We start from the raw sequence: 19,304 nt of genomic DNA, 5'->3' as shown, positions 1-19,304 counted from the left end.
GCACGGCATTTATTTTTAGCTCCTTAAGGTAACATCACCTGTTAGAACCTTCGTAGGTTCTGCTGGTATAAATGACTCAAAGTGTTCTGGAGAAATGTCCAGGGTACAGATTAGGTCCTTTGGAAGTTGTGTTCCACTCTGGCTCTTGCACTGTGCTCTCCTGTCTTTCATGTGGGAAATTATCCAGAGTCCCCTCAATTTTTATTTTTATTTTTTAAAATTACAGCCAATACAGTAGTGTCACAGTGTGACATTGCATTTACACCAGTCAAATGCAATATGATAAACAACAACAAATTGCAACATATTTAGGCCAACATGTTCAACTAGTCGTGGATCCTAGTTGAACATGTTGGCCTAAAGTAGAATGTGATAAAATATGGTCTACATATTTTATCACATTTTACTGCAAGACAGTTTTACCTCAAGCTAATTCTGTTCAAAGTAATCCTGAAAACACATCAATAGATTTCATAATCAAAAACTAACCACATTCCCTAGTAGTTTAGTTGAGTTAGTTTGGTGAACACTCTTTACGTTTCTTTAATTTTAGTTTAATTTTATTTTTTTTCAGTAAATGAAAATGTTTTTTTATTCTAGTTTTTGTTAGTTTCAGTTCTTTTTTTTAAATTCTCAAAGCAGCCACGGTGTGTTCTTTCTTCTTCATAACAAGTGAATAAAGCTTCAATTTTCTTCATTCTTTCTTCAAACTCTGCAGTCCTACTTTCTTCATTTCAGTGGCACATTTTTCCCCCAGGTGTCAGAAATAATATATTTTAAGATATTGCATTGGATATTCTGGTGGTATGAGAGCTCTGCTGTAAGCCGTGCTTTAGGACTAATTCGTGTCTTATGAAATAATTTTTCGTCCAGCCAGACACAGCCTCAGGTTCTGCTGCTGCAGAGCAGCATCCGTATGACTGTTACCCAATACCATAGCTCCTTCTTAGCAAAGCATCAATAAAGTATGCTGTGGCTCCCTCTGCAGGAAGCAACGGCCATGAGTTCATGTTCCTGCTGAAGGGCCACGAGGACCTGAGGCAGGACGAGAGAGTCATGCAGCTGTTTGGCCTGGTCAACACGCTTTTGGCCAACGACCCAGCGTCTCTGCGCAAAAACCTCAGGTACACACACAGGCTGCAGACACAGCCTACAGGTTGTGTCCTCCATCATCCACAGGACGGGCATCAGATAAAAAGAGAAACAGGAAAATGTCTTTACCAGCTGAAACACAAGTCCTTGTGCTTATTTAAAGAAGTCGTGTTTTCCAGGTCGTGACCCACATGACCAACATATACTGTACATGGTAGAGAGGAAGTCCAAAGAAACCTCACTTCATAAATGACATCTTAAAGGGGCGGTATCAGGTGTTTCACAGGCACATAGTGACATTTTATAGCACAATTAAGTAAGTATGTTACCCTCTGTTGGTTTAAAAATTACATATCAAACATGACTTCAAAGAAGTTTGACTTCCTAAGTTGACGCCTAGAAATTGGACCTGTCTTTTCAAGAAGCTGTGGCTCTTCCTAAAATCTGTCTTCAGCACGTCATCACAACAATGCTTCTCCATTATTCTGTTTATATATAAAAAATTCCCTTCTCACCCACCGCGGGTGGTTCTTATCCTCTGAGCTCGGGTCCTCTACCAGAGGCCTGGGAGCTTGAGGGTTCTGCGCAGTATCTTGGCTGTGCCAAGGACTGCACATTTCTGGACTGAGATGTCTGATGTTGTTCCTGGGATCTGTTGTAGCCATTGGTCCAGTTTGGGGGTGACTGCCCCGAGGGCCCTGATGACCACAGGCACCACTGTGGTCTTCACCTTCCAGGCCCTCTCCAGTTCCTCCCTGAGGCCTAGAAGAATATATATATATATATATATATATATATATATATATATATATATATATATATATATATATATATATATATATTTACTAAGTATATATGTATGTATGTATGTATGTGTGTGTATATACACTGCTCAAAAAAATAAAGGGAACACTTAAACAACACAATATAACTCCAAGTAAATCAAACTTCTGTGAAATCAAACTGTCCACTTAGGAAGCAACACTGATTGACAATCAATTTCACCTGCTGTTGTGCAAATGGAATAGACAACAGGTGGAAATTATTGGCAATTAGCAAGACACACTCACCAAAGGAGTGGTTCTGCAGTTGGGACCACAGACCACTTCTCAGTACCTATGCTGTCTGGCTGATGTTTTGGTCAGTTTTGAATGTTGGTGGTGCTTTCACACTCGTGGTAGCATGAGACGGACTCCACAACCCACACAAGTGGCTCAGGTAGTGCAGCTCATCCAGGATGGCATATCAATGCGAGCTGTGGCAAGAAGGTTTGATGTGTCTGTCAGCGTAGTGTCCAGAGGCTGGAGGCGCTACCAGGAGACAGGCCAGTACACCAGGAGACGTGGAGGAGGCCGTAGGAGGGCAACAACCCAGCAGCAGGACCGCTACCTCTGCCTTTGTGCAAGAAGGAACAGGAGGAGCACTGCCAGAGCCCTGCAAAATGACCTCCAGCAGGCCACAAATGTGCATGTGTCTGCACAAATGTCTAGAAACCGACTCCATGAGGATGGTATGAGGGCCCGACGTCCACAGATGGGGGTTGTGCTCACAGCCCAACACCGTGCAGGACGCTTGGCATTTGCCAGAGAACACCAGGATTGGCAAATTCGCCACTGGCGCCTTGTGCTCTTCACAGATGAAAGCAGGTTCACACTGAGCACATGTGACAGACGTGACAGAGTCTGGAGACGCCGTGGAGAGCGGTCTGCTGCCTGCAACATCCTTCAGCATGACCGGTTTGGCAGTGGGTCAGTAATGGTGTGGGGTGGCATTTCTTTGGAGGGCCACACAGCCCTCCATGTGCTCACCAGAGGTAGCCTGACTGCCATTAGGTACCGAGATGAGATCCTCAGACCCCTTGTGAGACCATATGCTGGTGCGGTTGGCCCTGGGTTCCTCCTCAAGCAGGACAATGCTAGACCTCATGTGGCTGAAGTGTGTCAGCAGTTCCTGCAGGATGAAGGCATTGAAGCTATGGACTGGCCAGCCCGTTCCCCAGACCTGAATCCGATTGAGCACATCTGGGACATCATGTCTCGCTCCATCCACCAATGTCACGTTGCACCACAGACTGTCCAGGAGTTGGCGGATGCTTTAGTTCAGGTCTGGGAGGAGATCCCTCAGGAGACCATCCGCCACCTCATCAGGAGCATGCCCAGGCGTTGTAGGGAGGTCATACAGGCACGTGGAGGCCACACACAATACTAAGCCTCATTTTGACTTGTTTTAAGGACATTACATTAAAGTTGGATCAGCGTGTAGAGTTATTTCACTTTAATTTTGTGTGTGGCTCCAAATCCAGGCCTCCATTGGTTAATAAATTTGATTTCCATTGATGATTTTTGTGTGATTTTGTTGTCAGCACATTCAACTTTGTACAGAACAAAGTATTCAATGAGAATATTAATTTCATTCAGATCTAGGATCTGTTATTTGAGTGTTTCCTTTATTTTTTTGAGCAGTGTATATATACAGTGTATCACAAAAGTACACCCCTGATATTCCTGCAGATATTTAAGTATATCTTTTCATAGGACAACACTGACAAAATGACACTTTGACACAATGAAAAGCAGTCTGTTTGCAGCTTATATAACAGTGTAAATTTATTCTTCCCTCAAAATAACTCTATATACAGCCATTAATCTCTAAACTACCAGCAACAAAAGTGAGTACACAGTTAATGAAAGTTCCTTAGGTGTCAATATTTTGTGCGGCCAGCATTATTTACCAAAAGTGACTTAACTCTCCTGGGCATGGAGTTTATCAGAGCTTCACAGGTTGCCGTTGGAATGCTTTCCCACTCTTCCATGACAACATCACAGAGCTGCCGGCTATTCAAGACTTTGCGCTCCTCCACCTTCCGCTTGAGGACATCCCAAAGATGTTGTATTGGGTTTGGGTCTGGAGACATGATTAGTCAGTCCATCACTTTCACCCTCAGCCTCTTCAATAAAGCAGTGGTCATCTTAGAGGTGTGTTTGGGGTCATTATCATGCTGGAACACAGCCCTGTGATCCAGTTTCTTTTGCTTCAGTATTTTATAGTACATATCGGAGATCATGAAATATAACTCCCCAACACCTGCTACACTTATGCAGCCCCAGGCCATGGCATTCCCACCACTATGCTTGACTGTAGGCATCACACACTTATGACACCTTAGACCTAGTAACACTAACAAGTTACATGACATTTTGGGAGGAAAAGACAAACAGTGCTCACTTTGGACATTTATGGGTGTAGTCTCTTAGGAGTGTACTCACTTTTGTTGCTGGTAGTTTAGACATTAATGGATGTATATAGAGTTATTTTGAGGGAAGAATAAATTTACACTATTATAAAAGCTGCACACAGATTACTTTTCATTGTGACAAAGTGTCATTTTGTCAGTTTTGTCCCATGAAAAGATATACTTAAATATCTGCAGAAATGTGAGGGTTGTACTCACTTTTGTGATACACTGTTAGGCCTGTCACGATAGCAAATTTTGCTGAGCGATTAATTGTCTCAAAAAATTATTACGATAAACGATAATATTGTTTGAAGACCTTTTTACACTGATTTAATGGAAATGACGTAATAATGCATGCGATTTCCTGCCAAAGATAGATACACTTTATTTTCAAAAGAACACTAAACACTGGAGCTGATAAACAAAATAAACAAAACAACCAAAAACAAAATGGATTCTCAGTCTCCATTAACAAAAAATGTATTTGATAAAAACTAAACAACATAAAGCCAAAGTGGAAATAAATAGTGCATTCAACCAAAAGAGTGCAGATTATGAAGTCTGTATATTATGTTGCCCTTCAGTAATAATTAGATTTAAATAGAGAAGATGGGCACATCGACTACCTGATGCAATAGTTCACACTACATGATTTTTTGCTCCTATTTTTCCCCTTACAACAATCTTAGAATGTTGGTCTTTCTAAGATTGTGTGGTGTGTTATGGTAGATCGTTGTTGCCGCTCCGATCTAAATCAGAGGTTTTCCCCACTGGGATCTTAACGCAGCTTGTTGAATGTGACAGGTAGCCAATCAGAAGGCGCGGATTCCCTCCGCGCTTTCTGAGGGGAAATTATGGAGGAGAATCCCAAACAGCTGACAACCTGAAGTCCAGTAGACATTGGAGATGATATGTGGAAACAACATTAATGTTTATTCAACATGAAAAGAATATAGAAATGACAAGAGGAGGAGTTGGAGCAAAATTGCTACCGCAGTTGATAAACCCGGTAACTTTTCAGCTGTTCTTTGTTAACGTGACATAAATAGGTTCTAATGATTTTCATTCAGTCAGGACTTTACGCTGACACTAGCCACATGTATTGCAGGTAGATTGTAGTAAAGCATTGATTAATGCCTGGTTTTAAAATTAGTTCACTGAACTTGTAGCCATTATTTTGTGTCCATTGTTGGACACCACATGGTACGATCGAACCGATATACCTAGGATTTCTGTCGGCTATTGTGTGGTCTGTCAGGTTTTGAAAATGGGCCGACAGCTCTTAAGATCTTGTAGTGTGCGCTGGGCTTTACACTAAAGAAATGAGGAAGGAGGGTCAGTGGAGAGCACCGGAGTTGAGCCTTTTTTCATTCAGTGTCATCAACAGAAAGAAAAAGGACGGAAGAGACGATAAAGCCGATAATTGACATGTAATTTATCGTACGATTAATTGATTTATCGTTTATCGCGACAGGCCTATACACTGTACATATATACAGTGCTGCTTGAAAGTTTGTGAACCACCCGAACATGGTCATTGTTTTCTAAAGAAAAATCATAATAATCATGTGAAATGAACATCCAAATCTCAAATTATAAAGCAGACCTTCCAAGTAAGGGAAACAAAGAAAAAAGAGGTCTACAACTCTCTTCAGGTGATGCGTGGGTTGGCCTTTACCTGCATTATTATTTTTCTGGTGCTATTTGTGTAAGTTTTGACGGCCGTCCACTTCTGGGCAGAGTTGCGGTGATGCCTAGTGCCCTCCATTTGTAAATGATTTGTCTCACAGTGGATGGAATTTTTTGGAGATGGTCTTATAGCTTTCCCCAGACTGATGGGCTGTCACTAGCCCTGTCGTGATAAACAATAAATCAATTAATTGCACGATAAATTAAAACTATCGACCTCATTTTAATTATCGGCTTTATTGTTTCTTCCGGCCTTTTTCTCTTTCTGTTGATGACACTGAATGAAAAAAGGCTCAACTCCGGTGCTCTCCACTGACCCCCTGCGCCCCCCTTCCTCATTTCTTTAGTGTAAAGCCCAGCGCACACTACAAGATCTTAGAGCTGTCGGCTGATTGTCGGCCCATTTTCAAAACCTGAGAGACCACACATTAGCCGACAGAAATCCTTGGTATATCGGTTCGATCGTACCGTGTGGTGTCCAACAATGGGCACGAAATAATCACTGCAAGTCCAGTTAGCTCATTTTAAAACCAGGCATTAATCAATGCTTTACTACAATCTACCTGCAATACACGGAGGGGAATTCCGCTTTCTGATTGGTTACCTGTCACATTCAACAGGCTGTGTTAACGCTCTGGTCAGGGAAAACCCCTGATTTAGATTGGAGGCTGACAATCTTCAGTAACACACCACACACTACAGCAGGGGTCACCAACCTTTTTTGAAACTGGGAGCTACTTCACGGGTACAGAGTAACATGAAGGGCTACTTGTTTGATACAGACATAAATTTTCTTGGCTCACCCTTTATAACAATAATACATATATGTATATATGATTACATGCTGCCTGATCATATTAATGTTAGGGACTACTCACAATAGTTATCAGTAAGGACAGCTATGGTTAATTGCTATTATGTGATCAGAAGTTCTTAGTTCTGAGTTTTTTAGTTTGATTCCCTTTTGGAGCTCTTCTGTGTGATTCTAAATTGCCCACAAGTGATTGAGACTGGATTGGTGCAGTAACGCCTGCAGCTGTACAGCTGTACACACTGAGTGCCTTGAAATTTTCCTTTAAATAAAAAAGAAAAGAATACTTATTGTTTTATTATCTAACCCTCTTTACTATTAGCAAAATTGTGGAGAAAAAAATATATTTTGTGTCAAACGTTATTGTACACATAGCTGTGTACAGTCTGTGAAGGGTAAGGTGGGGGTACGCCTAAGCCTAAATCTGATTGGTCAGTTTGTTTTTGTTTACTTCACAGGTTGGCATTTTTCTGTAAGCTAAACATGAATGAGTGGAGTTTGAACTTCCCGTAGTTCTAAGAGCCCGCCTGAGCTTTTTACAGTGTGCGGTTATGGCGGGTCGCCGGTTTATTAGCTTTTTTTGTAGTTTCGCGAACAGCTGACAGGTCACCCGCTGGCTAACACCAGCAAATGTTGAAAAAAAAAAAAAGGTCCGACAGATCAGTAGCACAAAACTATCACTGCACCTGACCTGCAAGAGCACAACCACCTCCCCAATGCGCAAAAATCAAACCTAAACCACAAGAGCAGCGGACTTTTTTTTTTCTCCAGACAATGCTAAATAATAAAGACATGGAAGCGAAGCCTACCGGTGTGGTTCACGGAAAGAGGAGAGTGTTGATCGCAGGTTCAGGTGGTGTCAGATGTCCAGAGGACGAGAAGGTGAAGCAATAATATTTGCTTAATTTCTACTCTACTTTGGCTAGATTAAATTCGATTAGATTAGTCTCTTCAGGAAGAGCGTCGTGCATTGCGCTCAGGAAGAGCGGCAGATGTCAGCCGACAGGTGACCCGACAGGTGACCCGCCAGCTCTCCAGTTTGGGAAACATCGAATAAGCTCATAAACCGACGACCTTCCAGAACTGCACCCGGTAAAAAGCTCAGCCGATCCAAACGACCGCTCTTAGAACTACGGGTGGTTCAAACTCCTGTCATTAATTTTTATCTTACAGAAAAAGCGCCAGGTCGCCAAATAAACAAACGTAAACTGACCAAAAAGATTTAGACTTTAGGTGCTCACCCCCAGAGATTCACACAGATGTGCGCTACATACAAGATGTTTTGGCACAAAAGATCTTTCAGAAATTATTCTTTTCTTTTTTACTTAAAGGAAGATCTCAAGGTACGCAGAGTATGTTCAGCTGTATAGCTGCAGGCGCTGCTGCCCTCCGATAATATCCTGCAGGCGTTCGCGAAAGTTCTGAACTTTAACCGTAGGAAAGAGTTTTATACATAAAGCAATTTATTTTAAATGTTTTTATCATTTCCTTTTTGAAAACTCTAAATATAAACAAATGTTATTACTTCAATGTAAAAACATTAAATTAAATAATTTCTTTGGCAGTGCTGCCTAATGACAATGGCTATTTTTAGAACTTGCTCAGCGGGCGACTGACAAGGTCTCCTTGGGCGACCAGGTGCCCGCGGGCACCGTGTTGGTGACCCCTTCACTACAGGATGATCAGTTACGAAATTGCAAGCGACAATCTAGAATTTAGAACGTTGGACGTTCTAAGATTGCTGTAAGTGGAAAATCAGGGCAAAACATCATATAGTGTGAACTATTGCATCAGGTAGTCGATGTGCCCATCTTCTCTATTTAAATCTAATTATTACTGAAGGGCAACATAATATACAGACTTCATAATCTGCACTCTTTTGGTTGAATGCAGTATTCATTTCCACTTTGGCTTTATGTTGTTTAGTTTTTATTCAAGTACATTTTTTGTTAATGGAGACTGAGAATCCATTTTATTTTGTTTTTGGTTGTTTTGTTTATTTTGTTTATCAGTTCCAGTGTTTAGTGTTCTTTTGAAAATAAAGTGTATCTATCTTTGGCAGGAAATCACATGGATTATTACGTCATTTCCATTAAATCAGTGCAAGGTCTTCAAACAATATTATCGTTTATCACAATAATTTATATATTTGTAAATCTGATTATGATTAAGTCAATGTCACATCAACTATGAACCTCACCACACGTCACTGATTGATATATATATATATATATATATATATATATATATGTGTGTGTGTGTGTGGGGGGGGTGTATGTGTGTGTGTGTGTGTATATACACCATGTTCCAAATTATGGTGCAAGTGATATTTTCTCAGATTTTCTTAAATGGTCAATGCAAATGATGGTCAGTATAATTTTCAAGTCATGAACTATTACAGTATAAATCAAATTTTACTGAACAAAGATCCCCTTGAGAACAGTATTCCATCCATCCATCCATCTTCTTCCGCTTATCCGAGGTCGGGTCGTGGGGGTAGCAGCTTCAGAAGGGAGGCCCAGACTTCCCTCTCCCCAGCCACTTCTTCTAGCTCCTCCGGGGGAATCCCGAGGCGTTCCCAGGCCAGCCGAGAGACATAGTCCCTCCAGCGTGTCCTGGGTCTTCCCCGGGGCCTCCTCCCGGTGGGACGTGCCCGGAACACCTCACCAGGGAGGCGTCCAGGAGGCATCCTGACCAGATGCCCGAGCCACCTCAACTGGCTCCTCTCGATGTGAAGGAGCAGCGGCTCTACTCTGAGTCCCTCCCGGATGACTGAGCTTCTCACCCTATCTCTAAGGGAGAGCCCAGCCACCAGAACAGTATTTTGTTTCAAAAATAAAAAACTCAAAATGCACTGTTCCAAATTATTATGCACAGCAGGTTTTCTAAACATTTTATGGATTATAAAGAACTGCAAACGGCCATTCTTTGAATGTGCAGCATTAAGTGGTCACATGTACTAAAATCAAAAGCTACTTCAATCAAAAACATCTTACAGACCGAGTTCCATGTTAATATAGGACCCCTTTTTTGATCACAGCACAATTCTTGATACATTGAACTTGTGAGTTTGTGGAGTTTCTGCTTGAATTTCTTTGCAGGATGTCAGAAAACCTTCTCAGAGCTGCTGGTTTGATATGAACTGCATTCCACCCTCAGATCTTCTGCTTGAGGAAACTCCAAAGGTTCTCAATAGGGTTGAGGTCAGCGGTCAGAGGAGGATGGTGACCACACCATGAGTTTCTCCCCTTTTATGCCCATAGCAGCCAATGACACAGTGGTATTCCTTGCAGCATGAGATGGTGCATTGTCATGCATGAAGATGATTTTGCTACAGAAGGTACGGCTCTTCTTTTTGAACCATGAAAGAAAGTGATCAGTCAGAAAGTCCATATACTTTGCTGAGGTCATTTTCACACCTTCAGGGACTCTGAAGGGGCCGACCAGCTCTCTCTCTCTCTCCCCATGATTTCGGCCCAAAGCATGACTCCACCACCTCCTTGCTGATGTCACAGCCTTGTTGGGACGTGGTGGCCATCCACCACCAATCCATTACTGCATCCATCTGGACCATCCAGGGTTGCACAGCAGTCATCAGTGAACAAGTCTGTTTGAAAATGAATCTTCATGTACGGCTGGGCCCACTGCGACCATTTCTGCTTGTGAGCTCTGGTTAGGGGCCCAATAGTAGGTTCATGCACCGCAAGCCCCTGGAGGATCCTCCACCTTGAGGTTCTAGAGGCACCAGCAGCTTCAAATAACTGTTTCCTGCTTTGTAAGGGCATTTTAACAGCTGCTCTCTTATTCCGATCAACTTGTCTAACAGAAACCTTCCTCATTATGCCTTTATCTGTACAAACCCATCTTTGTTCTGAATCAGCCACAAATCTCTTCACAGTACAATAACGCTTCAGTTTTCGTTAAATATCTAATGTTTTTATATCTTGTCATACGGCACTACACTATCTGATGATTTTCGTCAGCAGAGAGATCTTTTCTCTTTCCCATATTGCTTGAAACCTGTGGCCTGTTTAATAATGTGGAACATCCTTCTTAAGTAGATTTCCTTTAATTTAGCTCAAAAAACAAACTAATCAACCAGCTCTCTGAAATTATAGTGATTCAAAGAGCCCTGATACACAATACCACCTATAAATTTGATAGCACAACAAAAAAATTTCATCTTTATGACACTTAAATCCAATTTGCATAATAATTTGGAACACTGTGTATGTATGGAATAACAACTGATATATATTTGTTCGTGAAAATAATTACCAGGATGAGTCCATGTTTTTATGGTTGTCCTGCTTGTCCTTTTCTTATTGTTCTCCATTAATCTTTCAGTGTATTCGTCCATCCATCTGTTTGTCTATCAGTTTGTCCATCCGTCTGTCCATCAGTTTGTTTGTCCATTGGTCTCCCTATACTTGTTGCTTTTTGCAGGTTGTGTCATGTCTGACATTCGATGTGATTTTCTAGAGAAGTTTCGTCTTTACAGCTCCAGGTCTTCAGGGGAAGCTTTAAGTTGTGATGCATGTTTTTGTTTTCCACAAGTTGATACCTCAGACAAACTAACGGCTGGATGTTTGTGGCTGTTTGTGTCCATCAGCATTCAGCGCTACGCCGTCATCCCTCTTTCCACCAACTCAGGCCTGATTGGCTGGGTGCCCCACTGCGACACGTTGCACGCCCTCATCAGAGACTACAGAGAGAAGAAAAAGATTTTGCTCAACATTGAACATCGCATCATGCTCAGAGTGAGAATTCACCTCAAAGTTTGAATAAGATTACTTTTTGTTTTTAAACGTGTAGAAACAGCTGGAAGTTGGACACAGATTGGTTTGACCTGGGCTTGTTTCAGATGGCGCCAGACTATGACCATCTGACGCTGATGGAGAAGGTGGAGGTGTTCGAGCACGCCGTCAACAACACGGCTGGAGACGACCTGGCCAAGCTCCTGTGGCTCAAGAGCCCCAGTTCTGAGGTGCGATGCTGACTCCTAACTAGGGCTGTTGTAAACTAATATTTTAGTAATCGAGTAATCTATTGATTATTCTTCCAATTAATCGAGTAATCGGATAAAAAAGAAAGATAAAATAAATATTGGTAAATCTAGCATAACACCAGTGTTACTATTTGATATTAACATCAGTCCAATTTTTCATATTTGAGCATCCCTAACAGTTACTTTTCTGTAGTTTAGAAAATTAACCTGTAACAATAAGACAAGTTTCTAAGTTAAGCTGAAGAAACGCTATACAAGAATCTGAAATTATATTCAAGTTAATAATAAAGAGGCAGGCTCTAAACTTCACTTATAAAAAATGTCTATGCTCCATCTTTTAGTTTATGTATTCATTTTCAGTCAATTTCATAGATGAAGTCTCACTTTGACCAGCCATTAATAGCTTTTGTGTCCATGTTAGCGATGGGCTTTGTAATCTTACACCTTCGTTCGTCATACTCAGAAATTCATCTACCAGCAATGTACCACCACGATGATTTCTGTCACCCGTTTGTTCAGACCGGGATGATATGAACTTTATTGTGCGGTTCGTCCTTATAGCTACACTTACACTATACACATCAACTACTCAGCCCCCCGGCATGTTCAGTCTATCCGTATATAAATACTCCCGCAGAGCTCTTTCCACCGTTCGCTCTGAACCAGCAGCTCCTGCAGGAAAATGGCTGCCGTAATACAGGGATCGATCCAGTCATTTTAAGGATGTTTATTGGTCCCCCAAAAACGATGGAAACCCGGGCATTATCATCAATCAATAAAATCCCCACAAGCCGAAGCTGAAAATTGGACGTTATGCTGCTAACACTTAGCTTTCGTCAACAACTCATAGGTGGAAGTGAGAGCGCTGCGTAACGCAAATAATATCCCGATTGGAACTCAGTGAACTAAATAATAAAAGAAGTTTTGAGGCAGATAAAATTTTCATTTTAATAATTGGGGTACTTGAATCATTCGATTAATCATTTCAGCCCTACTCCTAACACTCTGCGTAACCGGGACGATCAGTCAGGCTTAATCTTTTCAGACAATATTTTTGGATTTTCCTAATTTCTGGGTAAAATGTCAAGAGCTGTGAATTATACAGCAGACGTAAGAAGGAAGAAATAACATTTTCCTCTGAGAGACAGCCTTCTACTGACAAACAGGTTCTCATTTTATGATTCCAGGACTTCATTTACAGTGTTCCATTTCCAAGAACACAAGAACATTTCTGTCATTTTAAAGATATTTGTGAAGATGGCTGAAGTTCAGAGACGTTTATCTATGAAGCACAGTTTAGCAACAAGCCATTCAAAGAGACTTGCACCATAAAACATAATAAAGTAACCAATTATGAAACAAGGAATAAACATTACAGTTTGTCATCAAAATCATCAAATATGTTGATCAATGTTCCAGTTATTATGAATCAAATGAAACTAACCAAATGGGTTTTTAACCAGAACCAAACATGGAGGAGCAGCATTCAGCTTCTATGATCCACAAATCTGGAAAACATCCGAAACACCGAGTTCCTTTAAATCTAAACTAAAACACTCCTGGTTGGAGCTGATTCTGAACCATAATCAATGAATCATCAATCAACATATTGATGTTTGTTACAGTTGGTGATTGTAACAAGACGGTTCAAAGTCATGATTTTATGACTTTGAACCGTCTTGTTGCTGAAATGTGCTTACATAAATCAATATGGTTGATTGATCGATCGATCGGATCTTTTCCATGTTTGATTCTGGATTTGATGCAGAGCAGAACCAGAACATGAGAGGTCAGCAGGTTGATCCAGCAGCAGATCTTTAATCCGTTTTGTGATTTCTAAACTCCCAGCAGGATTGTAAAGTGTCTTCTCTTAGTGAAGGACTGTGGAACCGGGCCAATCCACTCCATCTCCCTGGTTTTAGTCGGAACATGAGTTCTATTTCATCCCTACTTGACCGCCAGAGGGCGGTGCTGAAAGCACTGAATGTTCCCTTCGCGCATGCACCGTTCAGTAATAATATCAACAGAGTCACACCTGTGACATATCGGATGATCAATCAGAGGCTATATAGCATGACGTCATCCGAGGCTCTGCTATTCTTTTCTTCTCGGGTGCGGTTCGCTTTGTATGGCATCGGCCTTTTTAATTTCTGGATCTTTTCACCGTCGTTGGACGCCCGACTGCCAGTTGGCTGGAGTGGCGGTGTATCGCCCTCCTAGGGCTGCGATGGATCTTCGTTCAAGGTACTGTTTGTTGGAGATGACAGCGTTTTGCGCCTCCTCTCCCAATTCGCAGCTTATAACCACTGTGTTTGTACACATGTTGGAGCTTAGCTAACGGTGTTAGCCTTCTAAGATTTGACGTTTCGCTTTAATTGGTGACGGTAGTGTCTTGCCCCCTCTCGCAATTTTAGCCGACCTTATGATTCTGGAGTTTGTTATTACTTTGAGTGGTGACGGGAACCGTTTTGGCCCCCTCTCCCAGTTTTATTTGGATTTTCGTCCTGTCCGGCCATATCTGACGGCGTCAGCCCTCTTTTTCTTCACCTGAAGCTCTTCGTTTGCTGCTTTAATTGGCGATGGCAGCGTTTTCGTTCCCCTCTCCCAATTTTATATTTTTTGTCCTGTATTCTGGACATCAGTCCCTTTGTTGCTATTTTATTGATTGATGATGGTAGCGTTCTCCGCCCCCTCTCCCAATCTTGATTTGATTTTCATTCTAAACTGGACGTAGCGGATCGCGTCTGCTGTTTTTTCTGTAATTGGTGACGGTAGCGTCTCGCCCCTTCTCCCAGTTTTATTATTCCGCCCTTTATTCTGGACATAGCTGACGGTGTCAGCCTCTTTTTGTTCTTTTATTGTGATTGGTGACAATCACAATCTCCGCCCCCTCTCCCAATCGTAGTCTGCTCTGTCTGCCTGTGGTTGGACTCGCTTCAGTTTTGGACATGATTATCTCCCACTGTTGTGCGGATTGCGCGGCTGTGCTTCAGGCAGATGATGGTCACGACCTGTGCCCTGTCTGCCTTGGGCATGATCACCTGGTTGAGGCCCTTTCAGAAAATCCTTGCATGAACTGCAGCTACATGCCCCATGGAGTGGAAGTGGCTTGACTGGCCCAGTTACACTTCGAGTGTGGAAATGACCTTCCACCTTCTGGGCAGGTGGCCACTCCTAGGTGCTCTAAACGCAGGACTGAGGCCACAACCTCTGTGGTTCCTCCTAAGAAGAAGCGAGCTAAGTCTGGTCAGGGTCTTTCCACAAGGGCTGAGCAATTGTCTACAGAGTTGGCGGAGATGGAATCACCTCTTTGGGCACCTCAGGTGGATGCTCCCATGACTAGGTTCTCTTTCCCAACTGTGCCAGTGTTAGCTGTGGAGGACGATGTGCTGTCTTTGGCTGCCTCTGACTCTCACTTTGGGAATGAGGAGGAGGAGGCACAGACGTCTCACGCTTTGGAGACTGGCTCATGCTCTTCGTCTCAGAGTGGGGCTAGTGGCTCAGGTGACAGTTCAATGCAGTACATCATTCATATGGCCTTGAGACTGCTGCAGCTGGATGTCCCGCAAGTGCTGGGGTCCACTCCTGGCAGTGCCTTTTTCAGGCACGGACAAGCCCCTACTCCCTTTTCTGTCCCTCCATCAGAGGAGTACCTCAGGGAGTTGCATGCTTGTTGACGGGTCTCTAGAGCCTTTTCACGTCTCTCTGCAGATGGTCGGGTGTTGGCAGCTATGCATGATTCGGTCAAGGCAGGCTTGGATCGTATGCCTGCGGTCGAACCTGCCGTTGCCTCGCTCATTGTGTCCCCAGATGAAGCCCTGCGTGATGATGTTTGGTGCCCGCGGGCTCAGTGTCGCATTACAGATTGTTTCCTCTGTAAAGCGTATAATGCTGGAGCTCGTGCTTGCTGCCTTGGCAATTCCTTGGCGCACCTCATGGTTGCCCTTTCTGCATCCCTTCAGCATACCAGTAGGGCAGATGCAGCTATTGGCTTTAGCGACGCAGCGCTTCAGGCCTTTGCAATATAGAGGAATTTAAAGGTGCCTAAACTTATAGAGTATATAAATAAAGGTTAAATAAGACTCGGAACTCCTTCTGCTCATAGTCAAAACGAGAAGAGATTTTAATGCACATCTGCGGAACTTAACATCACATACACATCGTTACAGTAGTCCCAAAATCTCTTGACTTCTACTTCTGGTATCAGTTTTTTATAGGATCTGAGCTCTGCTGGTGTGTATTGGAAAGCCCCGACCAATGGCGTTGCTTTCCTCCATTTACGTAGTTCATTTGGCTCCGTCTTACACTGGATGTGTATTGGAAGTTCCTTGGAAATATTCAGACCTATTGGCCTCCAACATCTGCTCCATTTCAAAGGTGCAAAACAAGTCAATTATTATTCTTATCTATCCAAACAGTTTATTTCCCAGACATTCTTTTCGTCTCACTTCGGCTTCGCACGCCAAGGAAAGCTGGGAGCCAGGTCAACTTGACTTTCTATGGCGCCAGATTTCCTCAGTGCAACTCCATAGAGTATTTCCACTCTTACACAATCCCAATCCATTTGACACAATACATTTCTTTTAGGTTAAAACATATCTTAGTGCGAAACCAACCAACAAACATAATTTTTAACTATTAATATAATTATATTCCTCTACATATCCCCCCTAAAATAAGTACACTTATTTTCTAATTAGGAATGATTTTCTTAAAGAGAATTGTATGGGTAGAGGTCTACTTATGAACCAGTGAAGATAAATTGTTATCTTACAGTGAATGTATAATTACAGTGCATTGCTGTCCCATGGCCAACAGTTCCACCTGTATAGGATCGAAAAACCCTGTTTATGCATCTTTCGTTCAAGGGGAAAAATTCTCCTATGGCTCCAGAGGCAACCACCCGCAGGCACAAATGGAACTGCAGTCACAGTACCCACAATGATTTTCACCCAACATCATCATTGGTCATATTGGCAAGAATTGAACAAGTAGAGATAAGCTTGAATCATAACACTATACAAGTTCTTAGTAGCAGGATGCAGGATAACGTGGTGTTGCACAGTCCTTGTCCTCGAGTCGCAGAAGTAAATTGTTGTTCCGGGTTGATGTTCCCTTGATTTTATTGTTCTGCCTCTCAGAGTCCTGGTTCAGGGCCCCCAACACATTCTCCATTGTCCATGAGTCTCTGAGTCCAGCACACAAAGGGTCCCTGAACCACCAGTCTCTCTGGGTTGTCCTGAGAAGACAGAAAATACTGACCAGTATCTTGTAGTACAATATGTTCCAATTAAAAGGTCTTCATTACTTGTATAGTGAAATCTTTGATGCCTCCGTTATTTGATTTTAAAGTCCCATTAATAACTCACATGCGAGTTGCGCATAAGGATTTTCCATGTGGCATGATATACATTTCATTTAACATATTTCATGTCATATTATTACCACCTCTACATATCCTCCACTACACAAAACTCCCACCAGTCACTTCATTTTTTCATACCTAATACCCCATCAAACACCAAGAATTATTTTTACTTATGCAAGGAATTCACAGGTAAATATGTTATAGACAATTAACAACAATACTAGACATGTTACCTTTCCCATTATCACCCATCAACAAACACTGTAAATTAAATTTATACAAAAATCGCTGACAACACAATAAAAGAAATTGGCTAAAGGAAAAGCAGTTTATACAATATCCAAACGTGGCAGATTTGAAACATGGTCATTACAGAATCAATTATCCATGTAGACGCATAATAACGACATCACCTTTGCATTATAATGGTGTCAGTTCCCCCAGTTTTCACAGTCTTGCTCGTTAACAGTCCATATGGTTTCCAGGAGCCACGACTCCACCCCAAGACATAAGATATGAGAAAACAATACATCAACAAAATAACTTCCAATCAACTTCAGCAATAATGATCATAACTTTAAAGAACATTCATGATGGGTTTAACAATTATGAGACATTATCAAAATTTTCAACCCAAAAAATATAGGTATTTTGGCTCACTCTACCAGTACTCAGGTTCAGCCGTTCATGTGGCAAATCTGCTCTTCCTGCTTCCAGCTTCTGAAAGGCAGGTCTTATGGAAATATTCATCAAACAGGATTGAGTTTTGTTTAGATTATATAAATTTATTGACCAGGGTTTTCATGCAAAAGAAAGAAACAAGGGAAGAAGCAAAAGGGAAGCAACAGGACCAGAAACCCCAGTTTCCTCTGGAAGACTTAAATCTGTAGTTATAGATTCTAACTTTTCGTTTTTATTCTGTGATGTTTCAAACAAGAGATTTAGAAACACTGAAATTTATGTTTGCATATGTGGGTGCATTGTTTGTTCAGATACATTGGACAACCTTTAGTCCAATTCAGTGCTATAACTAGTAACTTCGCCATTCCATTATGCAAGTCATTTCTACCATACAGTGCCGAAGTAATGTAATTATTGTTACACTATATTAAGCTTAGTACACAATTAATTAGCGAATTACCCCCCTATGACCATGACTACACCCTTATGTTAACGGAACTTAACAATTTTACTGTTTTTATTTTTTATTTTTATTTTTTTTTTATTGTTTTTAGTTTATTCCCTACAATACTTAAAGATTTCAACATTTCAAGTGATCAGAAACTGAGTCGGCGCTCCGACGACTATCCAACATAGCAGTAAGCTTAAACACAAATCACTTTCCTCACTGAGTCAGGCGCCATCAACTCGCTGGTCTGTCAAAGTTACAAATTAGTGAAGGGTAAACATCATATTTCAGACTTCCCGAAATTCTAACTGTCTGTTATTTGTTGTAATGTGTAATTATAGTAATAAAGATTAGATCATACACTCTATATTGTAATTCAGTTCACGAGGATGTGAATTGTTAGGGTTAATGCCTCATATTCAGGATGTTGCTCCTTTTATGCTTAAATAATCTACAACCAAGAGAAGGTTTCATGTTCTTGCAGCTAAGGTCAGTGTTGAAATATACTGTAAATATTCCATTGAACTTGTTTCGTTTTCCGTGTATTTAACTGTATTGCTCTTAGCGTTGATACCGGAAGCAATCTGCTGGGAATAACACTTCAGATTAAATAGTAGTTACCTTTGATAAACTAGACATTAATCACATCTAATTCATATCACCATGTTTTTGTTGCTTAGTTTATATGCTACTTAGAAAAAATTATTTTGAGTTTGCCATACATAATTCCATAATATAGCTGACGTTATTATTTGCTGCAAATCATTCTGTTAGACAATGGGTTGCATACTTTCCAATTAAGGAAATTATAATTTGCCAGTAGATTTTGGTTATAGCCTATGATTATCATCCTTGTATTCCGAGAACTGATCAAATGTTACATAATGCAGATACAACCAATGTTAAGGCTTAAGTTACTCTGTCCTACTTTGGTTCTGACATTTGCTCATGAATTTCTGTTTGACGTGAGTC

The 19,304-nt window shown here is 41.5% G+C and overlaps 1 protein-coding gene across 1 annotated transcript in view; it reads left to right on the top strand.

Moving 5' to 3' along the window:
* Positions 1–19,304, top strand: part of mtor (mechanistic target of rapamycin kinase) — a 166,505-nt gene that overhangs the window by 127,401 nt on the left and 19,800 nt on the right. The window contains exons 47-49 of the mRNA XM_023324507.1: positions 989–1,124; positions 11,440–11,587; positions 11,692–11,814. Of these exons, the coding sequence (XP_023180275.1) occupies positions 989–1,124; positions 11,440–11,587; positions 11,692–11,814 (407 nt within the window). The remainder of the gene's footprint in view (positions 1–988; positions 1,125–11,439; positions 11,588–11,691; positions 11,815–19,304) is intronic.

Source organism: Xiphophorus maculatus, chromosome 1 (genome assembly GCF_002775205.1).
Source record: "Xiphophorus maculatus strain JP 163 A chromosome 1, X_maculatus-5.0-male, whole genome shotgun sequence".
Lineage (NCBI taxonomy): Eukaryota > Metazoa > Chordata > Actinopteri > Cyprinodontiformes > Poeciliidae > Xiphophorus > Xiphophorus maculatus.
Note: the sequence above shows the minus strand (reverse complement) of the source record. Positions and strands in the feature narration are given on the sequence as shown.